This window comes from Otolemur garnettii, unplaced genomic scaffold, assembly GCF_000181295.1.
Source record: "Otolemur garnettii isolate 467f Iridium unplaced genomic scaffold, OtoGar3 scaffold00001, whole genome shotgun sequence".
Lineage (NCBI taxonomy): Eukaryota > Metazoa > Chordata > Mammalia > Primates > Galagidae > Otolemur > Otolemur garnettii.
In genome coordinates this window covers 41545536-41564246 of record NW_003852396.1, presented here as the reverse complement: position 1 = coordinate 41564246, position 18711 = coordinate 41545536, and the positions used below count along the sequence as shown (strand labels likewise).

The 18711-nt window shown below is 43.5% G+C and overlaps 1 protein-coding gene across 1 annotated transcript in view; it reads right to left on the bottom strand.

Annotated features, from left to right (window-relative positions):
• The window catches only part of PARVA (parvin alpha), a 160706-nt gene that overhangs the window by 42425 nt on the left and 99570 nt on the right, over positions 1-18711 (bottom strand). Inside the window, exons 2-4 of the mRNA XM_003781109.3 lie at positions 10421-10510; positions 10271-10341; positions 6547-6649 (exon numbers count right to left, since the gene is read on the bottom strand). Of these exons, the coding sequence (XP_003781157.1) occupies positions 6547-6649; positions 10271-10341; positions 10421-10510 (264 nt within the window). The remainder of the gene's footprint in view (positions 1-6546; positions 6650-10270; positions 10342-10420; positions 10511-18711) is intronic.

The window sequence follows — 18711 nt, the reverse complement described above, 5'->3', positions numbered from 1 at the left end:
TCTTTAGTTTTTTCTGTTCTGTTTTTTTTTTTCCTTTGGCGGGGGGATAGAGTCTCACTTTCTTGCCCCAGAAGAATGCCATAGTGTCATAGCTCACAGCAACCTCAAACTCTTGGGCTTAAGCAATTCTCTTGTCTCAGCCTCCCAGGTAGCTGGGACTATGGGCGCCTGCCACAGCGCCCAGCTATTTTTTTGTTGTTGTTGCAATTGTCATTGTTTTTAGCTGTCCCAGGCCTATTTCAAACCCACCAGCTTGTGTGTATGTGGCCGGCGCCCTAACCACTGAGCTATGGGCGCCGTCCTCTCTTTTCTGTTTTTGAAATTTCCCTTGTTTTTTCATGACTTTGACAGTTTTGGGGCGTGCTGGTCAGGAGTGCTTAATTTTTCCTGTTTTTCTCATGAGTAGACAGGAGTTATGGGTTTGGGGAGGAAGACCATGGGAGGTGAAGATCACCTTTCCCCACTCTATCCTCACTTCTAAACCCTAATCTTGGAAAGTCAGTCACTAAGTTCAGTCTACTTCAGTGGTGGAAAGTTAACCCCCACTTCCTTAAAGGGGTTTGTCTACATAAAGTCTTTGGAATTCTTTTGTAAGGAAAAATAGTAATTTCACTCCCTTTTATTATTCAGTTATTTATATTAGAATCAACTTAAAGATTTTTATTTTAGGCTTTGGTTATAATACAATGCATTTTTCTTTCTTCTTTTTTTTTTTAGACAGTCTCAAGCTATCGCCCTGGGTAGAGTGCTGTGGCATCACAGCTCACAGCAACCTCCAACTCCTGGGCTTAAGTCAGTGCTTCTCAACCTTCCTAATGCCCCGAGCCTTTAATATGGTTCCTGTGGGTTGCAACCCACAAGTTGAGAACTGCTGGCTTAAGTGATTCTCTTGCCTCAGCCTCCCAAGTAGCTGAGACTACAGGTATCTGTCACAATGCCCAGTGATTTTTTTTGTTGTTGATGTTGCAGTTATCATTGTTGTTTTAGCTGGCCCAGGCCAGGTTCAAATTGCCAGCCTCAGTGTATGTGGCTGGTGCCCTACCCACTGAGCTACGGGCACTACTACAATGTAATTGTTATTCTTTTTTCTTTTTTTCCTCCAATAATTCTAGCTTTGACCACAGGGAGCTTTTTCAGGTTGGTCCTGGACACTCTCACAGTGTGGCCCCATCTATGTGTATTTTGTTTATTCTCAGTACTACTTTTTGGCTGATTCTATTCCCTGTTCCAGATCTAGGATTAGACCTAGTGCTTACTGAATGGGACACTCAGCCATCTCTCCAAAACTTCCTAGTTTCATTGGTTGCCACTAGAGAATGGCATCAGACACCACCACCTAGGATCTGGGTCTCATTGTTGTTGTCAGCCACACATCCCACTCAACCAATCCTGGTGGTCACCAACCCACCTGCTCCCTGTCCTACACTATTCACCCTCCACTAACACCAAAACCGACAGAGGCTTCCTGGCAATGCCTCTGGCATGCAGGCTGGAATATTCTTTTCTTTCATGCTTCTCCTATAAGACCCCATTCAAAATGCCCCCTCTCTGCTGAAACCATCCCCAAACTCCTACTTGATCGCTCACAGCCCTCTGTACTCCAGGCCATGAGCCACATGAAGACTGTGACCCAACGTAGCAGTTAGCACACAGCAAACCAAATGGCTTTTGCTTAGGGGATACTATTTGACTAGATTAAGACCAGAGTAAGATGTACCTTTTAGGGTTTACCAGAGAAAAAGAAAATTACACACACATATTCACAAAACTAAACCTCCCTCTTATAGAATGTTTTATGCCCAGGGGGGCCCTCTTGGTCCCAGGCTTGCAGAAGATACCTTGTTTCAGTCATCTGTTTTTGTGAAAACCGGAAGGAAGAGCCCTGTTACCTCGTGACTCTCATCCCTGAAAACAGGTCTGTTCTGTTCCTAGTACACGCACATGTTCACAGATAAAGATCAGTTGAATAAAACATACCATAAGGAAACTCACATAGACATCCCAGATCAGGAAACCTCAATAAGAAACAGGCAACAGAGGAAAAGAAAAGGAAAAAAAAGGCAGCAATTCATGTTCAAAAAAATGATGAATTACGCTGTTCAGGCATCTTCCTGGAATTACTAATCTGTCTCTCTCACCCACTCATGTCTATCGCCTAGGTATTAGGGATGGAAATATTACAGGGTGACCATGGGCATGAACACACCTGTATAACTGAGATGTTGGGAACTGTATTCCAACTTTGGATGGCTTTGTAAACTTCTTGTTGGTGCCATGGGGTTAGAGTATATTTTAGGAGAACTAAGAATGTTGGCTGCATTAATCACCCTGGAAGTAGCTAATACTGGCAGAGAAATGGGGTGGATCTTTGGCATAGGGAAGGGAGGAACTTCCTTCCCATTTGGGGGTTGGAAAACTTCTGCTCTGAGGTGTGAAAAAGGGCTGGAGCTGCTCCCATGAGAGAGTGGGGTGGGTGCCATAGGAGGCCAGAATGGGCAGCACCATTCTGGGAACACCAGAATGAGCAGCGACACTAATAGTGCAGAGAAAGGGCCTGTATTAGGGGGAGCTGCCCCCACTGCAGAGGTGACCGACCGTACCCGCTGGTCTCTCTGAATGACACTGACATCACTTCCCAGAGCTCCCTGGCTCACCTGCAGCTGCAGGCAGCTCCCAGCAAGCTGCTGGCCCTCTCTGCCCTCAGGCCCTCTCCTTCTTTGATTCCATAGGAGCACAAGCTGGAGGTTTTACTTCCTGTATAGGCAAACCTCAACCACAAGGCACAAAGAATAAATGCCTTGCATCCCTGTCTCGGGAAGGGTGATTCTGAGATGTGTTGTCCCCTGGTTTCTCAGAGAGCCCAGCTATGGGCCCTGGTCAATCGGCATTTCTCTCTTCCCCTGTTACATTCCCCACTGAGTTATCTGTATTTTCTAAGATCATCTCTCATTTAAGCTTCCTCCACCCAAGTCCTTGTCTTATCGTCTGTTTTTTAGGAAAATCTAAACTAAAATCTGCCAGGGCAGATGGAAAGACTCAAAAAACTGGGGACAATGGGGAGTCTGGGTTAGGCAGCTAAGAAGGAAGAACTGGGAAGAGGCTGTTGTGAGAGACGCTTCCAGAAATTCCTGGGGACTCTGAGAAGGGCCATTTTCCTGCCAGCAGACCAGACACTGCTGTGAGGAAGTAGCATGCGGCCACACAGAGGTGAACCAGGCAATTCTACCCCCTACAGAGCTCATGGCCAGAGCGCACCCAGCCCGTCCTTGTCACCTGAGGCCACCTAGAATCTCAGTTCAGCTATAAAACACACATAACTCTCTGCAAAGAAAATCAGCATCTTCCTTAATTCTGCTTCTAGGTTCTGAGTCATTGCTACACAATGTCATCAGCACGTCTTCCTGGATTCCTTATCCTTACCTGATGTCTACGACATGTGATCTTGGATTACTGGAGGTCCCCATGCCCTTTCCACCATTTTCTATGTGTTGGTGTTTCATACGTTTACTAATATCAAGCTCAGCCTCTTCCAACTCGCCTAACCAACTCAGTATCAAGGAGGTGTACTACCTAACACCGGTAGAAGCTGATTGTCTAGAATTAACCATGCCTGATTCATCTTAGTACCACCAGGTGAGAGCACCCTACCTAGCTGCAGATGTTTGATCATTGATGCTGCAGATAGCACATGAAAGACACTCACTAATACGCCCAAACGTTGATATCTAAATACGATTCTCTCATAAAAGCAATCAGGGCTCCTTGAAAGAGTGTTTGATTTCAGGACTAGAGTAAGGAAAATACAAGATGGTTCTGGGGCGTCTTATGATGTCAGAAGGTAAAGAAGTACTGAGAAAGAAAATACGGGACAGGAAAAAAATAAAGTGTTCAGGAGCCAAGCTGACAGTGGCCAAAGCTGAGGTAGATGAGCAAAAACATGAACAGTTAGATACTGGGTTAAAATCAAAAGTTTAAAGTAAAGATCCTATGTCCACAGTGATATAATTAAATAACTGAATAAATATCCAAGAATGACAATATCACCCTTCCTTTTAGCAGAATTCCAAAGAATAAATGCAGAAGGAATAAAGAGGTAATCGCCACTAGAACACTGCCATAATAACTGTGGCAGATGTGCTCCACCAGTGGATGCTAAGACTAGTGGGAGACGTTAAAGCAGAATCAGGATATCTGCATAGTCTCGAAGTATCTCCCCCCACCCCCAATAAATTACAAGGAGAGAAAAACAGTAACTTTGCAGTGAACACATCAATTAAGATACCACCTTAATCATATGATTGAGGTTAACATGATCAGAGATAAGAAAAACGGTCCAGGGGAACTCAAGGTCAGAGGGGTCACTCTAAACTCTGCCTCCAGACTGATCCATTCCAGGAGCTTCTGGTGTGTATTTTTTTTCTTTCTTTCTTTCTTTTTTTTTTTTTTTACTGCAAACTAGTTGCGTTCACCTGGGTGTCCTCCCTACAGGTTTTGAATGTCTATGTCCAGCCTTAGACCTTTAAGTTTAGGGTCTAAATGTAAATTTACACGAGCAGCATCATCTCTGCAGTGAATCACCCTTTCAACATGAAGGTGGAGATGGGAAACAATCTAATCTGATTATATGAGATGCCTGGCTTGGCATCATGTACGCTATGACACTGGGCTGTTGTGTAACCATTCCCAGAGGGAAGATTACCTCACGACCATGTTCCAGTACCCCGTGGCCACATTCCCCCTTTGCTTTGAAAGCCCAGAATAGACCATTTTGACAGTTTCAGATTCTAACTGGAAACCTGCTGGAGAAGGCAGAAACTGGACTCACCAGGAGAGATGCTCAGGGAGGCCTCCTGCTTATCCATGTCTGTATGAGCTAAACCTTTTTCATTGTTCTCTCCACATTCAGTTGGAGTTCACAAACCTGCAAATATTAACCCTCACTAATATTGATGTCTGAGTGCAAAATCAGTTTAGCTTCCTAGAAATTACTAGATTTCACAATAGCCCTTCATCCAATGCTAGGCAACATGTACTAGACACTCTGATGGTGTTGGAGGGAACCTAAATACATGAATGAGAACTGGTTTTTGACCTGGATATCCACATGCGTTTATATAAACAGCTACAAGCCACATGGAAAGTGTTTTGAGGCATGGATACATAGACGTGTGTGTATACATAGACTCCCTCATATATATATAGAGAGAGAGGGAGAGGAACCTGAAGAGTATGTGACCATCTCTTCTAAATGTGACTATATTGACAGGGACTAATTCGGTGGATTCTAGAGATTGGGAGGATGAGCAATAAGAGTTTGCCCTGGTGGATGGGGAGGAAGAAGGGCCTCAGAGGTAGAAGAGCAGCATGGCCAAAGGTGCGGGGGTGTTGACGTGCATGGCCCGTGTAATAATGTAACAACAGTATACATAAAAACCGTAAAACCAACAACAGTGATGACAGACATTTATTGGGCATTTACTATGTGTCAGGCACTATTCTGAGCACTTTACATGTGTTCCCACACTGCATGAACCCCATGTGTGGGAGAGGCCGGAGGTGAGGCTGGAAAGCCAGCAGGGGTCAGATGATGCAATATTCCAAATGCTGTGCCAAGGGGTCTGGCCTTTGTCCAGCAGGAGAGAGCCGCTGAGAGTTATAAAGAAGTGCTGGCAAGATCAGACTCGTGATTGAGAACATCTCCTCGGCTAGCTGTGTAGGGAATATGGTGGAGGTGAGTTTGGAAGGTTTGGAAGGTTCGGACATGTGAAAATGGCAGAGAGGATGGATTCAGAAGAGGGTTTTGAGCAAAAAGAAATGGGCCTTGGTCACCTCCCATAGATTCTGTACATGGAGATACGTAGCAAGAGGGATATTAACTCAGAGAGGAAGAAATAGCTTTAGAAAAGAGGATGAATTTGGCCTAAGGTGCACCCAGGTAAAGGTACCTAGTGGGCAGCCAGGAATTGTGGCATCTTGAATGTGAGGGGAAGTCTGGGTCAGGTTTAAAGTCAGGAACAGTGAGGTGAAGCCCACTTCATTTCAGTCAGATTTGCCCTTTCCACGCTAACATTATCCCTGAATTCTCCTTTCTCTCCCTTTAGCCTTACAGTTTCACGTGAACAGCCGTGAAGTAACCCAGGGAGGAATACAACACACACACAAGTCCACAGATCTAAAAATGCATACTCACACACCCACACATAAATAGACCCACAAAGGCCACGAGGGCATAGCTTTCTGGAAAGGATGAGGCCTGTCTTCCAGCTATACAGTGGGGTCTTTTCATTGACCCAACTGACCCTTGGCTGCTGGAAGGACAGGCACATCACGTCATCAAGATCCCCTCTGCAGTTCATTCATGTGAAACAACAGATTCTAAGAGGATATCTCAGGCCTTCCCTGGTCTGTCTTCTCACACTCTCCACATCTATATAGATAATATTCAGCTAAGGTGCTGTGGATTGAGAATGACTCTCTAGCTAGAGTGGGTGACCCATCCGCCTGTGGGTTAAAGACATCCCCTACACGACTCAAGTCTCCTCCTACCAAAAAGCTTCTGCAGGACTTGTCCATCATATAAATCCTCAGCCAGATCCTTCACGATGATTCTTTCTCCAACCAACACGTCATTAATCCAGTCAATTAATACCTAGAGAGAAAACAAGAATGAGAGAAGAGTTACAGGATATTTTCTTATAGACCGGCTTTCTCATCCTGAACAATTAAAATCTAGACAAACTTCAGATTTTTAAAAGCACAACTATCCACATCGCCCACAGAGCATGAGTGCCAGGGGCCCTGTTCATTTTCAGGTGTATGTCCTTCTAATGCTGGCAGCACCAGTGTCCCTGTGAATCTCTTCCAGCTCCTACAGTTCCTTACTGTAATGGTGACATTCACAGTGTGTGGCCATGTGGCTTTGTGCCAGGTGGGAAGGGCTTTGGAGCTATCCAAACTGGTTGAAACCCAGCTCTACCCGCTAACCAGTTGTGTGCACGTGCTATTCTACGATCTACATGCCTGTGTGTGTGTGTAGGTGCATGCACGCCCCTGTCAGCTATGAATCTAAGGTGAGCTAGTAATTTTCTCTGAGCCTCTGTAAAATTGAGCATGAAAGTACTTCCGTATTAGGTAGAGGGAAAGTATCACCACATATTCAATGAAATGCAGATCTTACTAATAAATAAAGCACTGGCTGACTCTCCCATTGTGGCATTGACAAGGTAGTTACTGTTACCCCTGGGTTCTGGAGGGTTAATCAGCATGGAAGTGAACAGGTCTACCCAACCAGGGGTGGAGCGGGAGCGGAACCCTCATCCACCTCTCTCTAAAGTGCACATTCCTCTCTCCTCGCCAAGGCATCTCTCATGGGGCAGGGGCAGTCTCGATTCTCCTGTCTATCTGTTAGCAGCTGTCAGGACCTGAAACCTACTGTGCGCCAGGCACTGGGTGGAGGCACTACCTGTGATATCTCATTCAGTTAATCCACACCACACCCCTGAGTGGCATGGGCCATTGCCTTCACTTTTCCGGGAAGAAAACTGAAACTTGTATATAGTTGTGCCTCAGTTTCCAAGGAGACAGGCTTCATGGATACCAAAATACATGGATGCTCAAGTCCCATACACAAAATGGTGAGGCTTTTTTTATTTTGCAGTTTTTGGTGGAGGCCGGGTTTGAACCTGCCACCTTCAGTATTTGGGGCTGGTGCCCTACTCCTTGAGCCACAGGCACTGCCCAATGGTGAGGCATTTTCACAGAACCTACATATACCCTTTATGTACTTTAAATCATTTCTAGATGAATTATAATGCCTAATACAGTATAAATACAGTGTAAATAGTTGCTATACTGTTTTTTGGGTTTTTGTATTTTTTGTCATATTATTTATTTTTTCCGAATATTGTCTGTCATTGATTGAATGCACAGATGTGGAAACCATGGGTAAGACAGGCCAACTGCACTGCCTTTTTTTTTTTTCTGTTTGTTAAGATACTATATATAGCTTGATCATGTCTCATTTATTTATTTTTGGTGTTGCTGCAATTGCCAATGGGGTCTTCTTCATAAAATCTTTCCCCAGGCTGATTATGTCAAGAGTTTTCCCTATACTTTCTTCTAGAATTTTTATTGTTTCATGTCTTAAATGTGAATCTTTTATCCAGCAAGAGTCAATTTTTGTCAGTGGTGAGAGGTACAGATCCAATTTTAGTCTTCGACATGTGGCTAACCAGTTCTCCCAGCGCCATTTCTTACATAGGGATTCTTTTCCCCAGGGCATGCTTTTGTTTGGTTTATCGAAGAGTAGACAGTGACACATGGCTGGGTTAAGGGTCCAACAACCCAAGTAAAGAGATAGCCTTCAGAATGGGAGAAGATATTTGCTTGCTACGAATCTGACAAAGGGCTGATAACTAGAATCTAATCAATAAGAAAAGAGCAAACAACCCCATTTACAAGTGGACAAGAGACTTGAACAGAAACTTCTCTGAAGATGACAGACGAATGGCCAACACACAGATGAAGAAATGCTCATCATCTCTCATCATCAGAGAAATGCAAATCAAAACTACTCTGAGCTATCGCCTAAATCCAGTGAGATCAGCCAACCTCACAAAGTCTCAAATCTGCAGATGCTGGCGTGAATGTGGAGAGAAGGGAACACTTTTGCACTGTTGGTGAGACTGTAAACTAGTACAACCTCCATGGAAAGAAGTATGGAGCATTCTCAAAGAACTAAAAGCCCACCTTCCATTTGCTCCCACAATCCCCTTGCTATTTATTGCAGCTCAGGTCACAACTGCCAAGATGTGGAAGCAACCCAAGTGCCCATAACCCCATGAATGGATTTACGAACTGTGATATATCATGGAATACTAATCAGCCATAAGAAAAAATGGAGACTTTATATCTTTTGTGTTTACCTGGATGGAGTCGAAACACACTTTTCTTAGTAACGTATCACAAGAATGGAAAAACAAGTATCCAATGTAGTCAATACTAATAGGAAACCCATATATAAACAACTATGTGCCCACAAGAAAGAAAAACCCAAGTATATTCTAGTGGGGGGAGGGCAACTGGCAGGATCTCACCTACTATGCACAATGTGAGGGTGTTCAGCATGCCCCCTGGGTGAAGGGCTCAACTACAACTTGAACTTTACCTTAGAAATGAAAAGTACCTTCATATTAATCCGAAATTTAAAAAGATATAATGAAAAGTCAAATCTATCGGTACCAATTTTAAGATACGGCGTTGAGCTGTGGTCATTATATGCAGCTCATCATTTAGTGCAGGAGACAGAGGAGCATAGGAGGAGCTATAAAGTCATGCAAAGATAACAGAACTAAAGACAGGGACCCCAGCAGCACAGAGGGCCTGAGGGGTGGTGCTGGAGTCCAGAGCAGGCCCAGGCATGCTAGGCAGAGGGGTCTGCACGAGCCAGGCAGACCGCTGGGAGTGAGTGTGGGCTGGTGGGGCGAGCAGGTCTGGTGTGCCTGTGTTGCCAGCTGGAGAAGCAGCTAGAGTGTGGGCCCCAAACGCCACCCCGTAATGTGGGTGATTCGCAGGAGACGGCAACTACAGACAGGTTTTGAACGGGAAAATGATGTATTGGACTTACTTTGGGAATGAATCACTCTGGCATTCAGTGCCTTTTGGGGTGAAGTGCAGCTCAAGGAAGCTGAAGAGGAGGAACACAGGACTGAGAACACAGAGGAGGAGGAGAGACAAGCAGTTTGGAGGGGGACTGCATGCCAGCCGCTGTGCCCAGCCGCTGTGCGGGTGTATCCTGCACAGTACTTCAACAAATCTCCTTTATTTCTGCTTGAATTCCATCTCTTCCACTCAGCTACGGCCACAGACAAACCACTTGGCTTTTCTGAGATGTGGTTTCCTCATCTGGAAAATGGGGATGCTACTAATTCCTACTCCACAGGGTGCTTTGAGGGTGCCTGAGAGAACTTTGTGCTCCGAGATCCTGGTCCCCAGGAGCTGACTTGCGCTGATTTCTCTGGTGTTCATGATCACCGCCATTGGCTGGGCATTTGCCACATACCATGTCAACACCATCACCTAAATTTTAGATAGCTGTCTACGAGCCCACATGCTGCCTGAGGCAGGGGCCACTGTGACTCTTCATTCTTTCTGAGTGGACCATGGGGCAGCTAGGTGGTCTGTAGGTCCATGGACAGCACAGCTGGTCTGCAGACACCAGTGGCGCCTGTGAGGCACTGGAAGACTTTAGCTCATCCTAAAGTCTTCTTACCTTCATCAGTTCTTGCAGTTTGGGGTCGCTGCGTGAGTTTGGATCCACCATCGTTCGTACTTCATTCTCCTCTTTAAAAAGAAAAGGAATTCAGTGGGGGTGATTACACGGGAGGGCGCTACGTGAATCCAGAGACAAGAGGTAGCTTACCCAGCATCGTGTCCTCGGGGTCCAGCTCGAAGGGGATTGGGCTCAGGGGCAGGTTGATGGCGTTCATTCCCTCTTCCTGAAGCTCGGACACTGAAAGAAAACGGAGAGCTGGGTCATGCTCAGGGCAGGGTCACTGCACTTAGCACGTTCAATATCGGGATTGAGAAAAAACTCTCAGGTTAAATTACAGCTGTTACTCAGCCTACAATCGATTCATGGCCTCACCTTGCTGAAAGGCCCTAATTGTCCCCTTAATCTCACCTCTTCCAACTGTCATCCCACTTGCTTTCCTTGGAGAAATTCTTGACAGCACAGGAATCTGCTTCCTGTCAGAAAAGATTTCAGAATAAACAGAAAGGAGGTGGTGGGGACTGACTTCTTTCTGAAGTCTAGCCTTCCACCTAACCTACCTCTCCTCCTCAGAGCTCCTGTCTGGGGTCTGAGGGTGCCTAGCAGCTGTTGACTGGGTGAGTGAGGTCACCGATTTGAGGCTTTCTGTGCATTTATCAGCCACTTCCATCTTCTGTTCAACCCTCCTCTGACTTCTCTCCTGGTTTGATTCCCTAAGGTCCTGTCCTTTCCTTTATTTTTTACTTTTTTATTTTTTGAGACAGTCTTAGTCTGTTGTCCTGGGTAGAATGACATAGTGTCACCCTAGCTCACAGCAATCTCAAACTCTTAGGCTCAAGAGATCCCCTGGCCTCAGCCTCCTGAGGTGCCCACTGTAACACCTGGCCAGTTTTAAGTAGAGACAGGGTCTCACTCAGGCTGGTCTTGAATTCCTGAGCTCAAGCAGTCACCTATCTTTGCCTCCCAGAGTGCTAGGATTACAGGTGTGAGCCACTGTGTCTGGCCAGGTCCTTTTCTGATTATCCAACCTCCCTCCATCTCCTAACCCCAGCTGAGGCTCAGAAATGCCTCTGCCCCAGCTCCCTTCCTGTGCTCTGGCCCTGTCTCTTCAGATCTAACGAGCTATGGGACCTGAGATCAGGTGCCTCACCTCTTTAGGCCCCTTTCTGCAGCTGGAAATGAAGAGTTGGACTGGAGGACCAGAAAGTTCTTTTATAGTGTTCAAATCCTAGAAATCTATAACTCTACTTTCCTCAAGAAAAACAAAAAGAGGTCAATGAGCACTGAAGACCACTAGACCACTCTCTTCCAAGTACCCCACCTCCACATAGAGCCTTGGTACAAAATCATTCCTCCCGTAAAGCCAGCTGTATGACCACGCTTGGTAAGGGCTGACCTTGGATTACCCCTCCCCAAAGCAGTGACTTAAATCCCCTTATTCTCTCCAATTAAGCACAGAAAGGCCGTTTTCTCAGAAGGCAGTGGTTACCGAGAGGTTCTTAAAGAGCTAATAGGGCAGCTGCAATCAACCTTAATAAAAGCAACATCCCATCTTTCCATTTTATTTTATTTTTTATTGACTTTGGCCTCATCAGTTGCCAGCATAGACTTGTAAGAACTCTTGAGCACAAGGCAGCCACTTACAAAGAGTCCTTTCATGGCAGCAATTCTCTGATAGTTGCAGTTGGCCAGGGAAGGGACTGTCAAACAAAGACAGCGAAACACACACTACCCTGAAGAGACAAATCTCACATGATGAGGCTGGGATTCAGGCCTTTTGCAGTGGCCCTTGACATTCACAAAGGACATTAGCCAGTCACCAGCCCAAATCTCCCGTTTCAGTCATCCACCATTCTATAGAATTCTACTCCAAAAAACATAACAGAAAAACATCGGCAGTACCTTCAAAGCTTAAATGATTTTTTAAGCATGGCATTGCATTTGTTTTCTAGTTAAGAACAATGGCTTCTTTAGATTTCTATGATTTCTTCTAGTATCTTCCCTAGAACTACCAGTTTGCTTTCTTTTCCAGATTGATTTCTCACAAAGCATCATAGTGTTCATTAGTTTGTTAATAAGCATGCTATGCATGTAGTGGGCAGCGGAAATAGTCATGTTTAAATGTGGATGCGAGGCTGGGCTTACCGGCCAGGGAAGATACTTGCTTCTGCCGGGGACTTTCTCCCCTCTAGCTATAGTCTCCCCCCAGGTCTATACTTCCCAACACAGCAGCCACTAACATAAGCTGTTTAAATTTCAGTGAATTAAAAGTTCAGTCCCTGAGGCACAACAGTCACTTTTCAAGTGCTCAAGGGCCTATGTGCAGCTGGTGCTTACTATACTAGATAGCACAGATGGTTCATCACAGCAAGTTCAAATGCATGGTGGTGTCCTAGGTGATCCCACTCATTTACATCTCCAGCCCAGGCCTGACCCTGAGCTCCAGGCTGGTGAATCTAACAGCTTATTTGATGTCTCCTCTTTAAGTCTGTTAGTAACAATATCAAATTTATACATCCAAACAGCACTTGAGATTTTCAACACCCCACATCCACTGTAATAGCACCAGAACCTGTTGTTTCCATAGCCTTATCTTCCTCAGTAGATGGTACCACTGTTTTCAGAATGGTTTAAGCCAAAATTCAAGGAATCACCTTAAGTTCTCCTCCTTCCTTACCTTTTGCACACATCTAATACTTCAGAAAGTTTTGTGGGCTCCACCTCCAAACCAGAAAGTCCAACCACTTCTCGCCATCTCCTCCCTCCACTGTCCTGGCTTTAGCCACTGTTATCTTTGACCTGGACTACCAGACCTACCTTCCAACTGGTCTACGGCTTCTTCTCACATTTCCCTTCCTCCCACCTTCTTCCCAGAGCATGGCTAGAATGTCCTATAAAAATGTAAACAGGATCATTCTCTTGCTTTAAACTTACTTTCGTAAATAGAATAAAAGCCCATCTCCTAACTATGACCTATATAGACCTTCAGACAAGCCTCTGCCTCTGTTTTATTTTCTTCCTTATACTCATCACGGTCTGAAATAATTATTGCTCTGTCTAGTCACTATGTCCTCTCCCTAGAATGTAAGTTTTACGAGGTGTAGCACTTATTTGCTCACTATTAGAGCCCCAAAGAGGCCAGATGGTATAGTGGTTAGGAGCCAGCTATCAACGTTCAAATCTCAGGCTCGACCCCTTACTAGCTATGTGTCTTTGGGCAAGTTCATCAGGCTGTTACACTTCAGATTCTTCATTTGCAAAATGGGAGTGATAACAACATTGTCTACCTCCCATTGTTGGGTTATTGAGAATAATAAATGAGTTCACCCAAACAAAGTACTCAGAAAAGTCCCTGGCACCTGGGAAGAGCTGTGTAAATATGTGCTGCTATTATTATTACTTAAAACAATACCTCAAGCATACTAAGCACTCAGAAAGAATCTGTTGAATAAATAATCCAAACTATTAAGACCATCCTTGGACTGCAAGGTTATGAGTAGAACAGAATTTGCCAAAGCAGTATATGTGATAATAAGGATTTCACTGTGTATGTGTGGGGAAGGGGTTTTATTTATATTTTAGCCCCATCCTGAGCGCACGGCACTTCTCCCTCGCTTTCTGTACTGTTGCATAGCCAGAGCCAATGTGTAAATATGGAGGTATTTAAACACCTTTAAATTGTGAGCAGAAATGCAGCCTTTGCAGCCAGAACTCCTCGAGGTGGCTCTGATCAGGTCTCTTTCTATGGGTAGGTCCATGTTAAAAATGTTTGCAGATGAAAACTCCCCCAGTCAGAAACACGCCCCTCTGCCCTGCCTCTTTAATTCACTCACAGAGACACAACAAACTTCAGAAGAAAGGCTGAGATATGTTTGCAATTGGAAATTTTTTTTCAGGAAATGATTTGGTACAGGAACATCATTCCCATTCCATTAACTGCTGACTCTGTGCCAACTGTTTGTAAAAGTGAGTATGCAAACGGCCCGATTCGGGCCTGACCCCGCCCCACGGGGCCCCATTAGTGGCCACTTTCCCAAAACAGCCCTCCTGCTTTGGAGGTTTCATTTCTATTAAACCAAAGCAGGACCCAGCAGCAGCCCCTGGCCAGTCCTTGCGCTCTGAAAGAGAGAGAGCTGCAATTGAATTTTCTCGGCACAGAATGTGAATATGATGTTTATCCCCCGAACCTCCTCTCACAATCTAAAAAACTAGGTCTGAATGTGCAGCCCTCCATGTCTCGCAGCGCCATTAGTCATAACTTAATAAACAGATTAAATGCCCAGCTGAAGGTTGGGCTTGGGAGAGCAGGGAGATTGCCTCAACTCCCGAAGCGCTCATCACGAGAAAGGGGGCTCTTCTTTTCTGGGAAGCGCAATCTGACTCCAGTCCAGCTGTGTAGCAGAAAGTACATAGATGGGCTTTGGAGTCTGAAAGAGCTAGATTTGAACTCTACTTCTATTTTTATCAGTCATGGGGCCTTATGTAAGTGCACTGACCTCTCTAAAGTTCTGTCTGAAACAATTCTCTGTCAAACAAGGGTGTAGCTGACACTGCTGGTTTCCTCCCCCATACGTACCCCTTTTCTTGGCTGAAAGAGCCTTCCTCTTGTACCCCCCTCCCTCCTATGGTTCAAGGTAAAGTCCTGACTGGTTTAAAGGCTTTATGATGATCTCAAATCTGGGCAGTAATAGTGGGTGGCTCAAATACTGTCATATTAATTCTGGTCAATGAGCTGTGAGAAATTTCTAGAGGCTATTAAAAATAGTTTTCTTCCATTTTAAAGAGAGGACCAAGGAAGGGAAGGCATCTTTTTCCTTTATCAGGAGGTTATGCCTGAATTTACTGCAGCCATTTTGTAGCCATGAGGTAAGTGAACCCAAGGAAGAAGTTCACAGGCTGAGGTTAGCAGAGAAGAAAGGCAGAAAGAGGAAACTCTTGTTGATACTTTTAAGCCACCACCCCTAGAACCACTCTAGCTCTACATGTTTTGTTGTAGGAGATACAATAAATGCCCTTATTATGTAAGCCAGTGGTAAAGTAGGCATTTTAGGGGCCTTGGAGTCCAGTCTACCTGGTACATGGAAACACACAGTATTCGAAAGTCAGTGGGTGAACAGAATATGTCCATATTGTATGGTGATTTCACGCTCCTTTTTTCCATGAAGAATAGAAAAATGATAGGCATATCTTATACCCAATGTATATCTAGGAACTCAAAGAATACCAAAGGGGAAAATGAATATGAAGAGAAGAATGAACAGGTCTCTAGAAGTAAAAAAGGGTACGTTCATAACAAGACCGGTCATTTCATGTATTCAATGAATAACATTAGTGGGCCCCTCCTCTGAAGCGGGCCTCATGCCAACAGTGGGGTACAAGCCCAGGGCCCACCTCGGTCTGCTCATCGGCGATGGGAGAGAAGGCCCACACCATGTGCAGCATGTTCCCCTCAGGGGAGAAAGACGTGTACCTAGAGGGCTCAGGAGCTCAGGTGGAATGAGGTTAACTTTGGATGGGAAAGATTGGGAAGGATTCCTAGAAGAGGGAAAATGTGAACTGGATCTTGAAATATATAAATTTTCATCTAACAGAGGTGTACCACAAAAGGCACATCTTGAGTAAAAACAGCAAGAAGTGGAAAAATTAAGGCAAGTACTGAGAGAGTGGTGATGATGTCTGAGCTCATGGGAAAGGGGAGGATGGGACAGAAAAATAGGTGGGGTCCGCAGTGTTAAGGGTCTTGAATTCATCTGTTCTCCTGTATTCCCAGATCTACGCTCACTGGGTATCAGTAGTTGGCAAAAAATTATACTGAGAAAGGGCAAGAAGATAGGACGTTCTTCCCCTTTCAGCGCCAGTGGATCCCAGGAAGAGGTTTAGACTGTTCTAGATCATTACCAGGACTCTGACGATACTTTCTAATTTGCCTATTAGTTACTAAAGCTCTCTCAATTTCTAAATGGCTCAATAGAAGTTCTTGAAAACTAAAGACAACCACATTATCTGGTCAGTGAGTCTCAGCAATTGTTGTGTATGCAAGAAATCAATCAGAAAAAAACCCAACAATCAAAGCTAGAGCTAAACATCTGACTTAGGGGAAAGCATCTAGTTTCTCACCATTAAGACCGGAGGAACAAGAAGGATGCCTCCCCTCACCATGCCTATTCAGGATGATCACACAAGAGAAGGAAGTAAAAGGTTTGCAGGTAAGTTTTGCTTATCTAAAACTTCTCTGTTTGCAGGTGACATGAGTTTTTATGTAGAAAATTCCAAAGAATCAACCATAAAAAGAAAACAAAAACTAACCCCCAAATTCCTATAACTAATAAGTAATTATAGCAAGGTTGCAAGATGCAAGATTCAACATTAATATTAAAAAAAGTCAATTGCTTTACTAGCAATGAATAACTGGAATATAAAATTAAAAACACAACATCATTTATAGTAGCAAAAATTGCCACACTTAAGTATAAATCTAAAAATATTATACAAGACTGATATACAGATTATAAAACCCTGATAAAACAAATCAAAGATCTAGATAAACAAAGATATATTCAATGCTCATAGATTAAAAGACTGAATATTTAGACATCAATTCTTGGCTCAGCACCTGTAGCACGGTGGCTACGGCGTCAGCCACATACACCAAGGCTGATGGGTTCAAACCCAGCCCAGGCCAGCTAAACCACAATAATAACTGTAACAAAAAATAGCCAGGCATTGTGGTGGGTACCTATAGTCCCAGCTACTTGGGAGGCTGATGCAAGAGAATCGCTTAAGCCCAAGAGTTTGAGATTGCTGTGAGCTGTGACACGACAGCACTCTACTGAGGGTGACAGTGAGATTCTGTCTCAAAAAAAAAAAAAAGATATCAATTCTTTCCAATTTCATCTATAGATTTAATGAAATCTCAGTCAAAATCACAACAAGCTCTTTTATAAATATTGACAAACTGATTCGAAAGTTTAAACAGAAAGCAAGAGACCTAGAGTAGCCAACATAATGCTGAAGAAGAAGAATAAAGTTAGAGGACAGACATTGCCAAAGTCAAGATTGCAATGAAGCTGTAGTAATCAAGACAGCATGGTCTGAGTGAAAGAATAGATACATAGACCAAGGGAACATACAGAGAACCCATCAATAAACTCAATGCGGAAAGCAAGTCTTTTCAACAAATGGCGCTAGAGCAATTGGATGTCCCTATGCAGAAAAATGAATTTAGATGCAGATCATACATTTTTTACAAAACTTAAAGTGATCACAGACATAAATTAAAACCCACTACTATAAAAGTTCTGCGGAAAAATATAGGAGAAAATCTGTGAGCTAAGGTTTGACAATGAGTTTTTAGATACAATATCAAAAGGAGAATACATGGAAAAAAAGACAAGTTATATTTTATTATGATTTACTATACTCTATGAAAGACATGGCTAAGAGAATGAAAAAACAAGCCATATACTGAGAAAATATTTGCAAAATACACATCTGATAAGACTTGCCATGAATAATGTATAAATAACTCTTAAAACTGAAAAGGAAGAAAATGATTCAGACAGAATGGGCAAAAGATCTAACAGACATATCACTAAAGAAGATAAGTAGGTAGCAAATAAATATGAGAAAATGTTCATTATCATTTGTGACTACAGATGATAGATTAAGACAGCAATCACATGTCACTCTATACCTACTGGAATGGCTAAAATCCCCCAAACAAATAATATTAAATGCTGAGAATACAAAGCGATACAGCCATTTGGGAAGAGAGTTTGGTATTTTCTTAAAAACCTATGGTTTTACCTTATAATCCAGCAGTTGTGTTCCCAGATATTTACCCCATTGATTCAAAACATTATTAACACAAAACCTCAAATGTGAATATATATATGTATGAATATATATATATGTATGTATATATATGTATGTGTATATATATATATAAAATATATGTGTGTATATATATCAGCTTTATTTGTAATTGCCAAAAACTGAAGCTACCATGATATCCTCCAATAGGTGAATAGATAAATAAACTGTAATAGATCCATTGATGAAATATGATTCGGTAGTAAAAAGAAATGAGCTATAAAGCCATGAAGAGACACAGAAGAACATTAAGTGCGTAGTCCTAAATCAAAGAGATTAGCCCGAGAAGGCTACATACTGTATGATTGAATCATATGACATTCTGGAAAAGGTAAAGTGGAGAGGGTAAAAAGATCAGTGGTTTCTAGGGAGATGGGGGGAATGTTAATAGTCACAGAAGATTTATTTTTTATTTATTTTATTTATTTTTATTTTTATTTTTTTTTGAGACAGAGCCTCAAGCTATCCCCCCTGGGTAGAGTGCCATGGCATCATGCTCATAGCAACCTCCAACTCCTGGGCTCAAGCGAGTCTCCTGCCTCAGCCTCCCAAGTAGCTGGGACTACAGG